This window comes from Pimephales promelas, chromosome 16, assembly GCF_988280905.1.
Source record: "Pimephales promelas chromosome 16, fPimPro1.hap1.1, whole genome shotgun sequence".
Taxonomy (NCBI): domain Eukaryota; kingdom Metazoa; phylum Chordata; class Actinopteri; order Cypriniformes; family Leuciscidae; genus Pimephales; species Pimephales promelas.
Window position 1 is genome coordinate 11,200,791 of NC_142784.1, and position 19,162 is coordinate 11,219,952.

General features: G+C 39.9%; 1 protein-coding gene across 4 annotated transcripts in view; it reads right to left on the reverse strand.

The window, feature by feature from the left end:
• fndc3a (fibronectin type III domain containing 3A) overlaps positions 1-19,162 on the reverse strand; it is a 107,816-nt gene that overhangs the window by 46,920 nt on the left and 41,734 nt on the right. For all 4 annotated transcript variants that reach the window (XM_039660054.2, XM_039660051.2, XM_039660055.2 and 1 more), the window contains one exon: positions 17,060-17,135. In XM_039660054.2, the coding sequence (XP_039515988.2) occupies positions 17,060-17,135 (76 nt within the window). The remainder of the gene's footprint in view (positions 1-17,059; positions 17,136-19,162) is intronic.

Sequence of the window (19,162 nt, forward strand, 5' to 3'; positions counted from 1 at the left end):
TGTGAAAATTGAAGTCATGATCCGAGTATGCTAAGTGGTCGTAAAAAAAATAGTCACACTCGTGGACTTCGGTCAAAAATGACCGACCCATAGGAAATGAATAGGAAATTTACAAAAAAACAAAAATCCTCAGAATTTTTGTTTACAATCCACAAATCAGCCACGATTCTTAAAAGAAGTATACAGCAGTAAAGGGGTGACACTCTACAACATCAAGAGTGCAAAAAATTTACACCCACCCACCCACACACACAAACAAACAAACAAACAATACACATACACACCAATAAATTCAGACTACAAAAAATCTGCTTTGAATTTTTAAAAATCACAGTTTCATTGGAGTGTTACGAAACTTGGTGACATTTCTGGCATTAGGTATGTGAACACACAAAAAAATTGAGTTCATGATCCGAGCATGCTAAGGGTTCGTAAAAAAATTAGTCACGTTTTTGGTCTTTGGTCAAAAATGACCCCCATAGGAAATGAATGGGAAATTGAAAATCGCAATGTTCTGTTCTCATCGACAAAAACTTCCTAAACTTACACCCCGTTTCCCAAAGGCTAGTCAGACGAACAGCCTCGCTTCAATCTCGTGTTGAGCCAATGCCGCCGCATAGTGCTGCTCTATAGAGAAGCCATTAAAACACCCTTTTGGTCGACTACTGATGCTAATATTTAAAAAACAACAACAGCACTACTCATACATCCTATCCAAATCATTAGCCTGTCTTATAACAAGCCTTGTAGTACTACAAAGAGCATAGAGGACTATTAGCTCTTTACTTTGATGTGGAGTGCTGTGCTGGCTTTGAAGCCCGTTTTAGGAGAGACTCAAGCAGACTAATTGATGACTAATGACTCGGGTCACCTCAGATGCAAAAAACCCTGAGCGTGGGAGGAACCTGATCCAATTCTACATCACAGAGCCTCCCGCGTAAGATGATCGATTTCTGATATGGTTTGGTGGCGGGGGCGTGGAAAGACGCTAATGTCGCATCCGTCTGCGGCAAGCGAAGACAACAAGTGTGAACGAATGAATGAAGTACACAAAAAAAAGAGGGGCGGCTAGAAAGGTAAGAGGATGAATGGGTTGTAACGGCGAAAGGAGGATGGGCTAGGAAGGGGGGAAAAAAGAGACACCTACACTTTTACATCAGACTGACGCACAAGCACAGACAGAGATCAGACACAAAAGGCCACATCCCCCCCTCCCTCTTTCTCTCTCGTTCCAGATCCCCAAGAGCATGGGCGGTCTGCTGTTCTGCTGACGTGGACCCCCAGTGCCAGCCTTCCAGAGAAAACATCAACAAACACGTAGAGGACGAGAAAAACACACACGCACCGAGCCAAGAATAACTCCAAACAAACAGGCAGTTCTGTTCTGAGAATAAACAGCCGTTCAATCTTCTCCCTCAGACACAAACACAACCGAGAAGTTTAACAAGAAACTATCGCTTCAGCAACTCGTGGATTGGCAACGAAAGCAGACAACACCGAGATCCGCTCAGGGCAAACACGAACCTTGTGCGGATATCTCTGGATATTCAGTAAATGATCCAAACGCTCATCTGAAATCCAATAAGATGAATAGGAACACTAGGCTTCAGCAACTTCGGAGTCCGGACAGATGGTTCCAATGCCGTTTCTTAGTTCTAGTTTCTGAACTTGAGAGATACATATCTAACAGATTGGCTCTTCAATCCTGAATTCAAGACAATGCAATGGTCTTCATTGGGTCATGGTAATGAAAGAGCACATGCAAACAGTCAAACTGATGATTGAAGCTTGAGGAACTCCGAAAATCTCTACTAGAGGTCGCTCGATCGCTGTACTGTACGTTGCAACCATATATCATCGAGAAGTGGATCACGAGAGCTTCATGGTTTCATAAAGATCTACTCAAAACTCAAAATCATAAATGAACCCTCACGTCACCTTAAGTTAGAGAATGAATGCCTTCCAGTCGCTTTGTCAGTGCAAATGGGGGGGGGGGTGTCTACACAACACTGTTTTCAACTAAAAACTTTTGATTCGTTTTAGTCATTTGTTTACACGACAATAGAGTGCCGGAGTTATGACGGAGTTCACTTTGTAGGACAAAACGCGGAAGTGAGTTAGCATTTTAGCACTCGCGGTTCCCTCGCTCTAAAGTCTATGGGATTTTTGAATGGGTTTTTGCTAAATCGTGGTGAACAAAGATTCTAAATATGTTCAAGTTTTGATCTATGACATAAAACACACCAGTTATAACCTGCTTGTGGTTTTTTAAACTTGATACATGCTTCAAAATGTATACATTTTTGATTAACTTGATAGACAAAACGTGTAAGGGTCACAATTCTTTGTTGAATGAACACAGATGTTATTTTTTGCAATTTTACAAAAGTCTATGGGGAAAATGCATAGCTTTGATCGAGGGAACCCATGCGCCGCTAACTTTCGATTTGTCCTAAAAAGTGACGTCATCACTTCGGCACTCTATGGCGTTTTAGGTGCCTGAAAACGCAAACCTTAAAAAACGATTTCAAAGTGCAAGTTTTTATGGTCTCCGTGTAAACAGCAAAAACCTTTTGACAATGGTGTCATCCGTAAGTGGAAAAACTTGTACCCTTAAAGTAGTACTTTTGCTGATAATTTACTCACCCCCATGTCATTCAAGATGTCCATGTCGGTCTTTCATCAGTCGAAAAGAAATGAAACGGTTCAAGGTCCAAATGACGGTTTCAGTGCAGCTTCAAAGGGCTTTAAACGACACCAGACGATGAATAAGGGTCTTATCTAGCGAAACGATCGCTCATTTAAAATAAAATAACAAAGTTTAAGTTTTATGAGAACAAATGCTCGTCTTGATCTGTTCTGTGATGCGCGTTCGTGACACTCCTGTTCGAACTCGGTCATCAAAATGAACAAATCTCTTTGAGTCATTTTTGAAATGACCGATGGTTTCGCTAGATAAGACCCTTATTTATCGTCTGGTGTCGTTTAAAGCTGCACTGAAACTCTCATTTGGACCTTGAACCGTTTGGTTCCCAATGAAGTCCATTATATGGAGAAAAAATCCTGGAATGTTTTCATCAAAAACCTTAATTTCTTTTCGACTGAAGAAAGAAAGACATGGACATCTTGGAAGACATGGGGGTGAGTAAATTATCAGCGTAAGTTTTTTGAAAAGTGAACTACTCCTTTAAATTGCAGCTAATCCAACCTAAAACACTGGGAACGTGTCTCACGCTCCGGGTCTAATTACAGTACACTGGCCCCGGAAATCATCAAATCAAACACAGTTCCACCAACCCCTCGTCTGGGCTAATTGCTAATTACAAAACGCTAACCCAGCTCTATACTGGCATTGCTGATTATCTGTTGTCTGATTAGTTCTAACTAATTTACTTTCTTTAGGTGTAATGGAGGCTCTATCCTCTTAGCACTTTGTCACCGGTTGAGAGGGTCCTACAGCGTACCATTAGCGGATTAGAGAGTCACTAGCGTCTGCTGACAGCGTTCAGGGAAGGTGACTTGCAGGTCGGGTGAACAGATAGAAGGATTACCAAAGTACAAGTTATACTTCAATGACCAACCCCCTCCTGTGCAATATGGAGTCCTTTTTTGAATGCTAAATGTTTTATTTGCATCCTTCACAGCTGTGTAACAAGCATCCGTCACGCCCCGACGGACTGAGTGACGTCCGTCTACACGCACAGAGGGAGGAAAAGACCACAGAAGAAACTCGATTTGGCGAGCCTCCCACTGTCTCTTCTTGTGATGCTTCAAAGAATAACGCAATAGAAGGAAAGGTTGGGGGAAGTCAAGCTTACTGGGATAATATGCTTCCGTCCTCATTCCTTGGACAGTATTCAATGGGGTATGATAAATCCCTCGTGTAAATTGGAAAGCCCACACAGATTTATCAGTGCATGGAATCGGTTTTTACCGCCCCAAGAGATATGCAAAGACAACATGGCATGCAAGTGGGATGTAAAATAAGAGTATTGATTAAGCTTGTTGAACCCCGCACCCATCTAATTGTTGAAGCATTGTTATCAAATAAACCAAAACATACTTGGATCTTTCTCCAAACCATCTCTCTCTCTCTCTCTATCCATCCCTAAAGGCTTCAGCAAAGTGGGATGAGTCATCGACTTATTCATTCCAAAACCTATGGACTGCAGATGCAGTGAATGAAGCGCGTACGGGAGAAGCGGAAAGAGAGCGAATTCATAAAACGAAAATATGTTGCGACACATCTTTCTGCAGAGACCCCACGTATACGAAACACAAATGCATTCATTCATGAATCCTCAGCAGAAGGTTTCAAAATGTTCATAAAACCATTAGTCTCATTCAATCTACTGCAGGAATGGTTTAAAATCAGTTTATAAAAAGAATTGTTTTTGTGCTTCATGACTGAGGCCCACTGAACCCCTGATAATGATAGTTTAAAGTTATAATGAAATTTAAAGGAGCTGTATGTAAGTTTTTTATTTCAAATAATCAATTAAAATGGATATGTCACTAGACATTAAGAAATCATGCTAATCTCAAATACTTATATCACTGACAACAGTAGTCCGGCCAGGATATCGTCATTTAAAAAGTGAAGTCGCAGCCCTCGACTGGTGTTGATGTTGTCATGTTGTGTTTTGGTCTGATGCGCCACCCTCCACCGATCTACCAATCACGGAGTCAGTAGTGTTGCGGCATTCGGGTTGCCAGGTCTGCTCTAGTGAGCACAGTGTGGGATCAAAAAAAAAATGTTGGATCCTATCTGGCAACTTCGAGTCAGGGTGGAGGGGATACGCCGCTCTACAGTAATTTGAAAGTGATTGCAGTACCAGTTTTGGCCACAATCTTACATTAGGCTCCTTTAAGAAGATCTCGATGATATTTTCTTCCCTTTTATGACAAATATGAGTGAAACACATTATCGAAAAGCAGGATGGGACTTGGTCCGATCCATTGTTTTTTTTTGAAAAAAAAAAGTTTGCCTTTGTAATTATTAAAGGGGTTTTGAAAAATAAGGTGTCTTTGTAACATTAAAACATCCCTCAAATTGCATAGCTTAAAAAGTCCTCCTCATTATAAACGAAGCATTTATTTAATTGTGAATCTTGTTGTTTTTTGAAAAACATTCTTATTACACGCCTCTCTAGGGTACTTGATTCTGATTGGTCAATTGCGGCCTTTTTATGATTGGCATAAACTGTAATTGTCCGCTGTTCCAGGCTACTAATTTTCAGCTGTGCGAGATACAGGTGTGGCATCCCTTAAATTTCAATTAATAAAATAATTTGATCTCAAATCAAATCAAATTCAGGTATTTTATTCATGGATGCATCCCTAGTGCTTTACCTTCTCTGTGTGAAAAGCACATTCGGACCAACACGCCCTTTGACGTCGACCTGAAGGTAAACTATCATTTTGTTTAGTCTCAAATAAGGGTGAAACAAAGATTAACATGAACTTTGATGTTAACCTATCAGCAAACATTATTTCAGTTTGGTTTCAAATAAGTGATTTGCCTAGGAGAGAGAAGAGCTCTACGCACAGTTCATTGGCGATGGAATAAAGCTGCACATGGTGACATTAGTAAGGGCTTCTCTTGGATGGGTGAATGGATCGGGTCACAGAACTGAGAGCTCACTGCTGGCTTCAGTCGCAAATCAAGAGTTGCTTCGCTGAGTAACTCCTTATAAATACATTCACAGAAAATGTCCACTCGCAGGGAATGTCCCCACCCACACACAAACACACAAAATGCCTCCCAAAAAACATAACCCATCCGGATGTCTGTGCCAGTGCACATACAAGACAGCAGACACGACCATAAACACGAACGCGCTACAACACAGTCTGTTTTATGGATGTCACGTTTCCAAAATTCCAGTACTCAGTACCGGTACCAAATTTCGGTACCACAGCAAAATCAGTTTGAACTATTTTATTTAACTATTTGAAAAAAAAAAAATTCAATTCAATTCAATTACTTTATTATTTATGATGGTAAATTTATGAAAGCATTGAAGGCAAAATGCTGTTTTTGATGAAATATGAGAAATATTGCTCCGGAAAAAAAAAACAAGTGAAAAATAAGCAACCTTCTACGCACACATTATTATTATTAGTAGTAGTAGTATTTTTAATGAATGGAGACATAGTTAAATCTATTGTACATTAGCCTAATATAAATATTTCTAAAGTTAAAGCATACTTTTATTTTGACGGGTTGCCATGATACCCTGTTTGACCAGGTATTCGGTACCACTGGGAGTGGGTACCGTGACATTTAAAATTTTTTAGTAACGACTTGGAACCGAAGTACTGAATATTTTGACACTAGTCTGTTTGAATGTTCAGTCTCATGCTAGATTCACACAGGACGTGAATCGCGCGTCAAATTCGCATCTACCGCGCCTAGTTTGACGCTTGACCACTTTGTGTTAATTCGCGCGTCAAGAGCGAAACTTACGCGGGTAAAATAAAAGTTTGAAGCGAAATTTACGCGCGTCTCGCTCGTCAAAAACGAAACCCGTTGACGGCCATCTTTGTTTATGTTGATCGAGCATTCATTGAGAGATTCACCGCACTGTATTTGCTCTGGAGAGCTCGAACAGTGGCGTGGGGATCATCGTCGCCGTATTTGTGTCCACCGGACCCTTCGGAGGCGAACTGTTTGGCTAGTTTCACCATTTGTTCGCTCCAGGAGCTGCGCTGGATGACGGCCGCCGTCAGCGGTACTTCCGCCTGTCCCGCGGCCAGTTTGATGACCTGTTGTCCCGCATCGGAGTGAGGATCACCCTCATCCATCTAATCTAGCAGTCATTTATTTTTGTTTTGAAATAGAGCCAGCCTCCAGAAGTTATTAACCTGTCCTGTGATTTTTTTCTCTCTCACGTCCAGACACGAACTTAGGCACATATGTTGATTGTCTTTACATCATAATACTATTTCATATAATCTAGATATGGAATGAATAACATTCAATACAAAATGAAAATGTCTCGTATATACAAATAATGTTTTAAGTGATAAAATATTTGCTTTGTTGTGCATCCCACCATGCATTTAGTCATATACAAAATAATTTATTGAAGCATCCAGACACTTCGCCATGTGAGCAAGCAGCTAGGCTCCTGATTGGTCAAACGCATGAATGCACAAATGGCACTAACTAAATCATTCACGCTTAACGCACCAGACGCTCAATTTGCGCCATTCGCGCGAATGAAGGCCAATTTATACTTCTGCGTAGGGTGCGCACAGTAGGGACGGCGTAGCATACGCACAGACGCGTCCCATACCGCGTACCCTTCGCCGTCGCCTGACGCGCACCTCTTCAAAAATCTAACTACACGCCGCGACGACGCGGACCGCAAGATCGGTGATTGGTCGGCTTGGTAGCATCGCATTTCCTCCAACGCATTTCCACACGTACCTTCTCACGCATTTCTACCACTGACTATGATTTCCATCTCCGACGTCTTCTGTCATTTCTGCCTTTCAATTTTAGTAATTTCACTAAAGTGAACTGTTTTTCCACCTCAATAAGCTCCAACTCCAACATGATCAGCTCTCTTTCAGTCGCTATTGCTTGTAGTAACCTAGCCGTGAGGAATCTAAACACAGTGGAACATTAAAACCCTCCACCGCCAACTAGCGTTTCGGAGCAGTACTGCAGAGCAACCAAGACCTGAACGCAGAAGTATAAATGCTCATAACGGCGTGGCCTACGTGCGTAGCCAACGCCGTGCACTACAGCGTACCCTCGACGCAGTATAAATTATAAATTGTATAAATTGTATAAATTGGCCTTGAGGCGTATTCGCGTCTTCCGCGCCGCGCTCCACGCCCCATTGGCGCCGCAGGAATTTTTCACGCGCATAACGCGTCTTTGCATTGACTTAACATTGAAATCATTCGCGCCTGACGTGCTGTTCGCGTCCGGTGTGAACATACCATTACTGTAGTCATTTAAGCTGTTAAAGGGATACTCCACTTTTTTGGAAATAGGCTCATTTTACAACTCCCCCAGAGTTAAACAGTTCAGTTTTACCGTTATCGAATCCATTCAGCCGATTTTCTGATATTTAGAAGAATATCAGTAACCAGACAGTTTCTGGCCTCATTGACTATCATAGAAACTGTCTGGTTACTGATATTCTTCTAAATATCAGAAAATTGTCTAAATACCTTCGAAAAACTGAACTGTTTAACTCTGGGGGAGTTGTAAAATGAGCCTATTTCCAAAAAAGTGGAGTATCCCTTTAAAAATTATAGTCTTATTAAAACCTTTAAAGGGGTCCCATTATGCCCTTTTACGAAGTCTTGTTTTTGTTTTTGGGGTGTACTAGCATGTTTTCATGCTTAAAGGGATGGTTCACCCCAAAATGTAAATTCTGTCGGTATTTACTCATACTTATGTTGTTCCAGCCCCGTAAGACTATCTTCAGAACACAAATTTATGTATGTTTGATTAAATCTGAGAGCTGGATCACTCCTTCATAGGCTTCTAAGGGATTGAAACTTGCCGGCCCAAAAGTTAAAGACATCGTTCAAATAGTCCAAGTGGCTACAGTGGCTCTCTTTAAGTTTATCAAACGACACTTTTTGTGCGCAAAAAAACCAAACAAAAATAACAACTTCATTCAACTATTCATTTCCTTCTCAGTGGGCCTCGAGACTTCACGTAGTGTAACACGTCTGTGTTGCACATCACATTTCTTAAAAAAAATAATATTATATTACCAATATCAAAAACCATCGTATTAACAAGCCACAATTTAACAAAACCTACAAAGGTACGTTTTATGACTGTTCATATAGCTTGGAGAGCAAATATTTTCTAAGAAACCAATTGATTAACAGAGACGTGTCGGCATTTTGGACATATAAGTTGGCGGTATCTTGCGCAGTCTTCTAAAAACCAAAATCTGAGCTGCTTTGCCCTGTATCTGATGACAACGCAACAGCTTCTACGATGGCTACTCTGCCAAAACATTGCAAGCAAAAAACATACTAAAAGGCAGGTGATGCACAAGTATACAGTAAGTCAAGTGTGTGAGGTCAACTGGAGTATGTGATCAGGCTGTGACTGTCTGCACTTAGATGTCTGGATGTCAGAGTGGGAATACATGAAGTGCCAGATGTGACCCATCGCAAACAATGTCAACGCAAAACAAGTACTCAAGGCGAGCAAAAGAGGATGAAAGAACATTGAAGTCATGGAGGAAACAAAGTCAACTCACCCCTACAATATTATTCGAGTGTTGATAGAGGGTCTTGCTCTGTGGATACTAAGATGTTCCGCTTACTGGCAAGAGCCAAAAGAGTTCAACTTGATATTCTGAAGCCGTTGCACAAAACCACTTAAGCTGTGAAAACCTTTAGTGATAAGCTAAAAAAATGTTGTAAAAAAAAAAATGTTTCAGTGGTTTTGTGGACTGTAGATACGGCTCAGGACAAGTCTATAGAAGTCTATATCTCGAATGTAATGCTATAGGAAATATTTTCCGGACTATTTTTTATAAGAACCTAACTCTGATATGTGAACAGAGTAGAAAAGAACTCAGTTATTTTGTGGCTATCCCAATCGCTCCGAGGAAGAGAGACGTTTTGCACAATATTTATGGCTCCAATGCATGAAAATGCATACACACATTATAATGTGTGTATGCAAATTATCCAAATAAAAGGAAACAATGTAAGGAAGCCACACTTTGAATAACCTCCAAAGTTAATTTAGAATATTTATACTTATAAAAGGCAAACCACTCTGAGATTGAAGATTTATACTTATAAAAAGGCAAACCAACATTTCCCCAAAACAAAGTGAGAAAGTCACGTGTGCGCTGATACATGCTTAAAGGGATACTTCACCTCTGGAAAGATGAATATGTATTAAAAAAGGGTCATTTATGTTGAAATGTGAAATTAATGTTGAATTTGGAGCTTTCTAGACTGAGAAAAGCCAGAAAATGTGTTTTTGGCTTATGTGGATGAAAGACAACAACTCCCAGAATGCACTTGCTTCGACCACGCCCACCGGTAACAGAGCGCAGTAGTTACACAACAAGTCTAGGCTACTAGTGAGTCTCCGTGATGAGTCTGCCCGAAAATGTGTTTCGAGATCACCCAAAATATTCGGCTTTTGCGTTCTACAGTCGCCATTCGTCATGTTTACTGTGGCGAGCGGGACGAGTGAGGGCCGCGGGACTACGGCGCGAGGCGTGATTACCGATGAGCGACACCTGTGAGACGCACCGGTCTCGTATCTCTCACGGAGGAAAAGGGATTTTCTTAGCAATGTTAAAACACACATCAACCGATCACTTGTTTAGCGTTCATGTAAACACTACATGCAGATACAGCAATCAGAATGAATTCAGTTAGATTGAAACAAAAGCTGTGCATGTAAACAATGAACGTCGACTGCAGAAAGCAAAAGCTGAATCCCGGAGATCGACGGATGGACATGTCCGGCAAAAAGAGGATAGTAACCCCTACTACTCATCTTTCTCCACAGAACAAGAGCCTGCTAGCTTAGCTTCCAAAAAAGATGGCCGACACTATGTGTCCATTCTGTGAGTGAGATCGCCCTCTATGGGCGGGTTGAGAACATGCGGGACAGACCCGACTACTGACTCTTTAGTCTTTAGCCTCTGGCCAAAAAAAATCCTCCAATGACGCAAAATTCTGTTTTTTTTTCTCGTCTCAGGGGGATATGAGGGTGGAAAGCATGGTAATTCAAAAATACGACAGGTTTTCTACTAATACAAAGCTTTATGCTAAATCCTGAAGTATCGCTTTAAGCTGTACGAGTGAGCCTACAGAACATCTGAACAAACAGCCAAACAGACGCACGCCAGTTCTTCAAGACACAATCATACAGGTTACTTCAATAGGCAAACTGTCACCGTCACAATCTGAGACTTGCTTGCTTAGAAAAGACCATTAAAAAAGGAAAAAGGTGGTGAAGGAAAAAACTATTACAAGACTATTGTCCACAGTCCAGCTAGTCAGACAGCAGAGGAACGTCAGTAAGGTGGAACTCTTGTCCAACATCCTACACGAGTAATGAAAACACAAACAACCAACGTGAGGGTGTTTACGGGCTGACCGTCAATGACCGCACCTAGGGCGGTGAACGTCAAAGACGCGTCAACGCCAGGATGTTAAAAGGCTGTGCCATGTTTCCTGATGTAATTCTCCTCAAACACAGCCAACCCCCGGCAGTCTGGGATGCCTTAAATTAAGTTCTCTCTTCCCCTCACAAGGCTGCTTCTTCAAATTAATCAGACAGTAATGAAGCTCCATAGTGTGCATATGGTATTCGTGTAGTTCCTGCTACTGAAAACACATGGATCAATTCAGAAATAGAACAAACAACCATCTGTACTGAAAAAGAAATCAGGAAGAGAGGGACAAACCAGTTCCCTCTGGTTTATCCTGCGGATTTTAGCATTACCTCCGGCTCACTCTAAGGTTAGGGGTTAAACACACACACACACACACACACGCTCTTCCCTCGGCTCCTGCAACGGTGAGTCATCACTCCATTCACGTCACTGACAGACAACAGCTCCCAGTGACAGACCAGTGCGCTCGCCGGCACGTTACTCTTCCTCATCAGCTCCCTCTCAGAGAGGTGAAGCTCGCATCTAAATTTAGCAACTCTTGCCCCCCTTTTTGAAAGAGAAGGGCTTCTTTGTCCCACAAAGACCTCGGCAAGTGTCAACAGGAAGACTGAGACGCACATTCAAAATGCTTAATTTACTGCTATGGCTTATCAGTGACGCTTGGCTTCTTTGAAAAACAATGTTTAGTTCAATAAAGCAAAAAGACACCGTGCATTACAGCGAGAACGTAGTGACTCCTTCGACATTTTTACTTATCGCACCTTTCTGAGCAATTACAATTACTGGTGATTGCTGCGTTTAAACCTCAAAAAGCAATATTCAGGGAAAAAAAGTTTATGAAGCAGACATGAGCGACATCTCAGTCCCAATTTAACTATCCTGAAATGCACTCCACTTTTCAAATGCATGTTATAGAGTGCAACGTGAACGATTTCTCCATGAATAAGTTTCTTTCTTTTTTGACCTCATAACCAGGGTTTGAAATTATTAGAGCCCGACCGATAAAGGATTTTAAAGGCCGATACCGATACAAATATTTGTTGGTTTTAAAATCCGATATATCGGCCGATGTTATTTTTTATAATTTTTTTTATTTCAAAAACGTGCAATAAAATATTAACAGATTTCCCTAACATTAGTTATTTGTAGTTATTTATGAGTTTTAACTAAAATAATATGATAATGCATTTTAAAAAGAAACTTGTCTCCAGAGTAACATCAAAACATATTAAAGTTATTATAAATAAAATAGTAATTAGTCCTTACATTGCCTTAAATGCTACCTTATAATTACAACGTCAGCCTGCTTACCTGCACTTTTTAAATTCTTTCCATTAAGCTACAAACCATTTTCAATCATCAGTTGCTGCCTGACTTCTAAAACCTACTATTTAGCGATTCTAATCTAAATCCATTACAGAACGACAGTTTGCAACGCACACTTGGCGTCGTTGAATTTCACACACGTGTAAAAGAAAAGCTAACTTTTATGCACAAAATACGTTTGATACTTTTTCTCCATGTCTAAATGTTCAGGATGTGTGGCGCGTTATACACGAGTGTTGCCAAAAGGGACGGAGTAGAGTGCCCTCTGGTGGACAAACTATACAACTCCAACACTCATGACATGGTTGAAGTGCGATTCGTCCATTTTTATTTTATTTTTGAAACATTCATTTATTGGCCATTAAAACTGCCAATACCGATATTTTAGAAAATGCCTAATATCGGCCGATAATATCGGCCTGGCTCTAGAAATTAACACCCGCCAACCACCCAAACTAGCCAATTTGGCGCGTTATTATGTTTACTCACTTTGCTGGAAGTTTGTGTAAGTCACCAATCAACCACCATTGGATAGAACCATGGCCTCGCACTTTATTATTTCAAAAACCTGTTACAATCGAATGCACGTCACAATATGGAAGAAAAGAAATGGCTGCATTTACACTAGGCCTGTTGGAACGAATTCCGAATTTCGAATATAATTCGAATATTAAAAAAAACAACAATACTATTCGAATGCTGAAGTTACTGTGCGAATATTGCTTTATTTACATTTTTTACATTTTCTTTTATATGCAATCTTGCCTTTTCGCTGCCTGGGCTTACACGCATGTGAAAATGAAATGCATTTGTTTCGTCCGATGAACAATAAAGTTTTTGAATCGCAACACAAGTGTGTACGTTATCCATGGTGTATCATCATAATAACTGTCAGAAATGGTAGCCTAAATATTTATTGACGTCAAAAGCGCCCCCCAAAGCGACTGTGAAGCGGAAAACTCGTATCTCAACGGATTTGGTGCGCATCAAGCTTGTCGGAACCGTCTAGTCGAACTGAAAAGAACATGGTGGCGTTTCCGTGGCAATATCAGCCAAAAACCATCGGAATCGGAATAAAATGTGTATTAAATACACATTGTGTATCAAAATGAACGAATCTTTTTCCGAGTCAATTCGTTCGTTGAATCAACCAAATGACGCAATTCATTTTGACAAACGAGTTTGAACAGGAGAATCACGAACGCGCATCACAGAACAGAGCAAGGCGAACATTTGAGCTTATAAAACTTAAACTTTGTTATTTACTTATTAAATGAGTGATCGTTTCGCTTGTTTGGACTGAAGAAAGAATGACATGGACATCTTGGATGACATGGGGGTGAGTAAATTGTTTTTTTTAAAGTGAACCACTCCATTAAGGGGTTACGACTTCAGTCACATCGTGCTGGGCAGCACCGCCCACAAAGAACATATTTAGCTCAAGTTATCTTTCCACTTCTTCATATGGATTGGATGATAACCTGACTTTGTTTCATTCAGTGTTCGCTTCCGATAAGAGACAAGCTAACAAAGTGCTAGCCGTAACTGTGAAAGAAAAAAAAAAGATGCCCTTAGGTTTTCAGAACAAATTGGTTACAACATCCATTTGGGTTTTCAGTCAAACGCTAATGCCGGATGATAACATCAATCTCATTTCAATGCAGCTGTCTGCTTCACAAGTTCAAATCCTTGCCGTGCTAATCAGGCGAGCTATGGATGGAGCAATCAGGCTTACCGCATACAATGAGCTGGATGCTATTGTTTTTCCAAATCAATAGCTTCCCAAGGCACAGTAATCTTTCAATTACAGTCACACTCCACTTCTTCCTATTGCAGCAACTGCCAATCAGGGAGGTTGGCAGTTCGTAGCCTGTTCGCACCGTCCCACACAATGGCTGTAGACAAAAAGAGCTCTTCGCAAACTGAGAGGGGGTGTAAGACGTCTCATTGCAACCCTGCCGAGACCCACCGAGCACTCGCTGACTGTTGTGACTGAGCTTCCAACACATATGGCAATTACACCGGACACTGGATGGCTCTTTTAGTCAATGAGGATGTGTTGGAGGATGACTAGGAGTCATGATGCAGTCGTGTGGAAAGATCAGTGGGGGGTCTTACAAGTGTAGGTCAGCAAAACAAAGCGTTTGAAAAGAACGGACCGTATTTTAGCACCTCATCCAAACCAGGAAGTTCTTAGTCTGTCCTCAATGAAAGCAAAATGTTCAGATTTCACTGTGCCAAAGAGCCAACCAGCTAAATAAATATGATCAATATGATATGACAGAAAAATCAAAACACGTCAATGTTACTGACTGTCACGACTAGTTACAACAAAAATTCTGTAACTCTAAATACATAAAAAAAAAATTAACTGCAACGTTTTCTGATAAAATTATAATTAATAGGGTTTTTTAAAGGCACAGGAAGCCCTGAAATCTCCCATTTTGCTGATAACCATTTTAAGCCCAAATTATACTTTGGCCATCCACGTTCTGGAACGCTCCTCGACGTAATTTTGCTAACTGAGATTGAGAGTGCAAACCGAGTCACTATGAAACACTAAAACCTAATCACGAGCTGTGTAATAAAACACAGTGCCGTGCTTCACTCTGAAACATGCAGCACATGCATTTAATTAATTAAATCACAGCCTTGGCGATTTAATCACACAAAGCCATATTGAAATTTAAATGAATCATGCAGACATGGCTTGATTGTTTTGCACCTTGTGGTGTGAACTTAATTGCAATCCAATGGTATAGGGCAGTGCATCACGTTAGATTAGATTGATCATCCTTATTGCGTTGGTTACTCGTGTTTCTTCAAATCAACTCCCACTGGAAATTAAAGGAGTAGTTCACGTTTAAAAAAAAAAAAACTTTTGCTGAAAATTTACTCACCCCCATGTCATCCAAGATGTCCTTGTCTTTCTTTCTTCAGTCGAAAAGAAATTAAGGTTTTTGATGAAAACATTCCAGGATTTTTTTCCATATAATGAACTTTATTGGGAGCCAAACGGTTCAAGGTCCAAAAGACAGTTTCAGTGCAAACTGTTCAAAGGGCTTTAAACGATTCCAGACGATGAATAAGGGTCTTATCAAGTGAAACGATCACTCATTTAATAAATAAATATTAAAGTTTATGTTGTATAAGCTCAAATGGTCGCCTTGCTCTGTTCTGTGATGCGCGTTCGTGACTCGAACTCGTTCATGAAAATGAACGACTCTTTTCCCGAGTCAACTCATTCATTTCGTTCGTTGAATGATTAACGAGTTCGAACAGGAGAGTCACAAATGCGCATCACAGAACAGAGAACAGCTTATAAAACTTAAACTTTGTTATTTATTTATTAAATGTGCGATCGTTTCACTTTATAAGACCCTTATTCATCGTTTGGAATCGCTTAAAGCCCTTTGAACAGTTAGCAGTTTGCACTGACACTCTCATTTGGACCTTGAACCGTTTGGTGCCCATTGAAGTCCATTATATGGAGAAAAATCCTGGAATGTTTTCATCAAAAACCTTAATTTCTTTTCGACTGAAGAAAGAATGACATGGACATCTTGGATGACATGGGGGTGCATAAAATTATCAGCAACAGTTTTTTTTTTTAAAGTGAACTACTCCTTTAATGACGTCTAGAGAGAGAAACTTGGCTCTGCGACTTGGATTCGATTCGCATTTAAGTTGACTTGGACTCGTGAACAAAATACTCGAGATTTGACTTGAAGACAAAGACTTGTGAAAAACCTTTCATTCTTAACTCATTCATAACTGCAATATCAAACTAGGCTGCAGCACACACACCAAGCCAGCATTTTTTTTATAAATGCGTGACGCATCTTAAGGCGCACGTAGCCTATTCATCACCCATTGGAAAAGTGCTTTTATATAAATGAAAAACAACAAAAAACAATAACAATATAGCCAAGGTTTACCATGAGATAATCATTTAATTTGAAAAGCAATCAATTAATGCAAAGGGAAGCTGTGGCGTTGCACAGCTGTCAAGAGGTTTGCTTGCAAGAAGTAAACATTTCCATGTCCTTTTCATGTTAAACACAGTTCATTAGTCTTGAGATGGTCAAAAACTTGAGACTTGACCTTTAGGGACTTGCAAACATGTCTGCTTCTAGATGTTTTGATGCTCCAAATCGCTCCCAGGGTCGTAAACAGGGGCTCAATAAAGTCATTTTATAAGGGCATACTTGGTTTCACTCTTTTGAGATGGACAAATGTAGTAGTTGCATTCCATGTAAATCTAAACACTAGATTAAAAGGGTAAATTACAGGATAGTCTAAACTTTAGAGGGGCATTTGGGAACCCTGAGGATGCGTGTTATTTACGACGGTTTAAAAAGAAAAGAAAAATGGTACCCTCAATTATGTGGGAACAGGGACACTCCAATCTCTCCAATCCATTAGGAGAACTTACAGATCCTGCAATCAATTACGAAGGAAGTCCCAGAGTGGTCATTGCAATCATCTGTACTTGTGATTTGGCTAAATTAAATGCCACCTGTTCATAGACTAATGTAATTACGGCTTTAATTGCACAGGAATACTACTCAACACAAGAGGAACTTCTTGAATCTTACCTGTGATACACTGAAACTGACCATCATCTCGCTGGATGGTGAAGGCCTCTCCTGGGTTTACCTGCACCAAGATTACCTGAAGAAGGCAAGAAAAATACTATTAGAGGAAACCAGCCTAATTCAGACCACTTAGCTAAATACATTCCCTTATCCACAAGTTTCCTACGCCCCATGAGGCCTTGCGTCAAAAGTGGGCGCGACTTCCGGTTTGAAGTAAACAAAGCGCTACTTGACATGCTTGACTCTCGTTCATTCAACAGTTGACAGTCATTCAAGTTATAGCGATCCAAACTAGCTAACGATGTGGGAACACAACCTCAACGAAATTAAAAAGGGTGAAATAACAGTACCGTTACCCTCCGCAGTAGTTGATTGGGAGTATTATAATAACATTATTAATAATCAATACTCATCAAGGCATGGTGACAGACAGTTGTGCGAGCTGACAAACAATTAAAATAAAAAAATACACACTTAGTCATTGTGCTTTGGAGTTTATTTAAAATTATAAATGAATGTGCTGCTTGAATACATTAACTGGCACATTTGGTATTCTGTCAACACAGGCTTTGATCCTGAGTTTAGGTGTAACATCAGTAGTGAACAGCCAATCACATGCTGAGAGAGTTTATAGAATATTAAGAATTTAAACAAATGTACACAGGAAGATTCGTCATCTTTTGGGAAGTGATGGAAACTACAGTCGTTGGCAGGATCAGAGAAGGGCTCTGGCAGGATCACTCTGATTTCGTTTTCAGCTTATGTTCAAAACAATCACGTTTAAGCCACTGAATTAATTTAGTCCGGTTATACATACAACCGCGAACAGCACATGTTGTCCCTGAGCTCCGTAACGACATCTCTCATAAAGATTTGCGTCTTTAAATAGTAAAATAATTCTCAGAAAAACAGCTAGCCTCTTCGCTAACTAACACAAGAAACACCATTGGAATGCTACTTCCGCCGCCTCACCGGAAGTTTCACCCACTTTATTTTTTACAGGAGCGCCCCTCGGAAACTTGTGGATACCGTAAAATACAAAATACACTGGTAAAAAGTTACCAGTGAGGCCTCAATGAACAACATCTAAAAGACAGAACATCTTGATGCCCTCATCTTGACCTCACCTAACGCCAGCATAGACATACACACGGCTCAGTGTTATTCTGGGCTAATATTTCTAGCATAAAAGTGGCCATCATTCAGCCAGGCAAAAACAAGCTTTTACTACTACCATCATTTTCTTGTGTGGCTATACATAACTGACACGCAAATAGATGAAAAAGTCATCTGAGTGCGGCAGAAAGTGGACACACTGTTTACTGACATGACGAAAAGGCTCTGATTCCCAGAAAAAGCAGAGGAAAAACAGGAGTGTGTATATAACCTATATATATATTAGGGCTGTGCAAAAGTTAATTGCGATTAATCGCATCCAAAATAAAAGTCTGTGTTTACATAATATATTTGTGTGCGCTGTATATAATTATTTTGTATATATAAATACCTATGCATGCATGTATATATTTAAGAATTATTTGCGCTTAAATTCTGTATATATTTATAAATACATAATCTATATTATATAAATATAAATATTTTATATACGAATAACACATTTTCTTAAATATATACATGCATGTGTGTGTATTTATATATACAAAATAATTATATACAGCACACACAAATATATTATGTAAACACAGACTTTTATTTTGGATGCGATTAATCGCAATTAATTTTTGCACAGCCCTAATATATATATATTTTTTTTACTCTAGTTTTATGATCAATGACTGTGGCTTAGAGTAATTTGAATTGTGAAACAGCACAACCAATTTCATTCAAAGTTTTACCCACATTTCACACTCTTCCAGAACATTTTAGACAATTATTGACAATAAAATGATAAAAATGGCCAAATAAGAGAGCAAGAAGATTAATAAAGGGACCAAAACACAACAAGTTGATGGACTCTTTGTACCACTCAAAACACCAAAAGGTGAATCCACTAGGGGTGTAGTAAAAATACATAATTATCGCAATAGATATCGCAATATCATTGATGCAAACGATATCTGCACTAGTATTAGTTTTATCCAA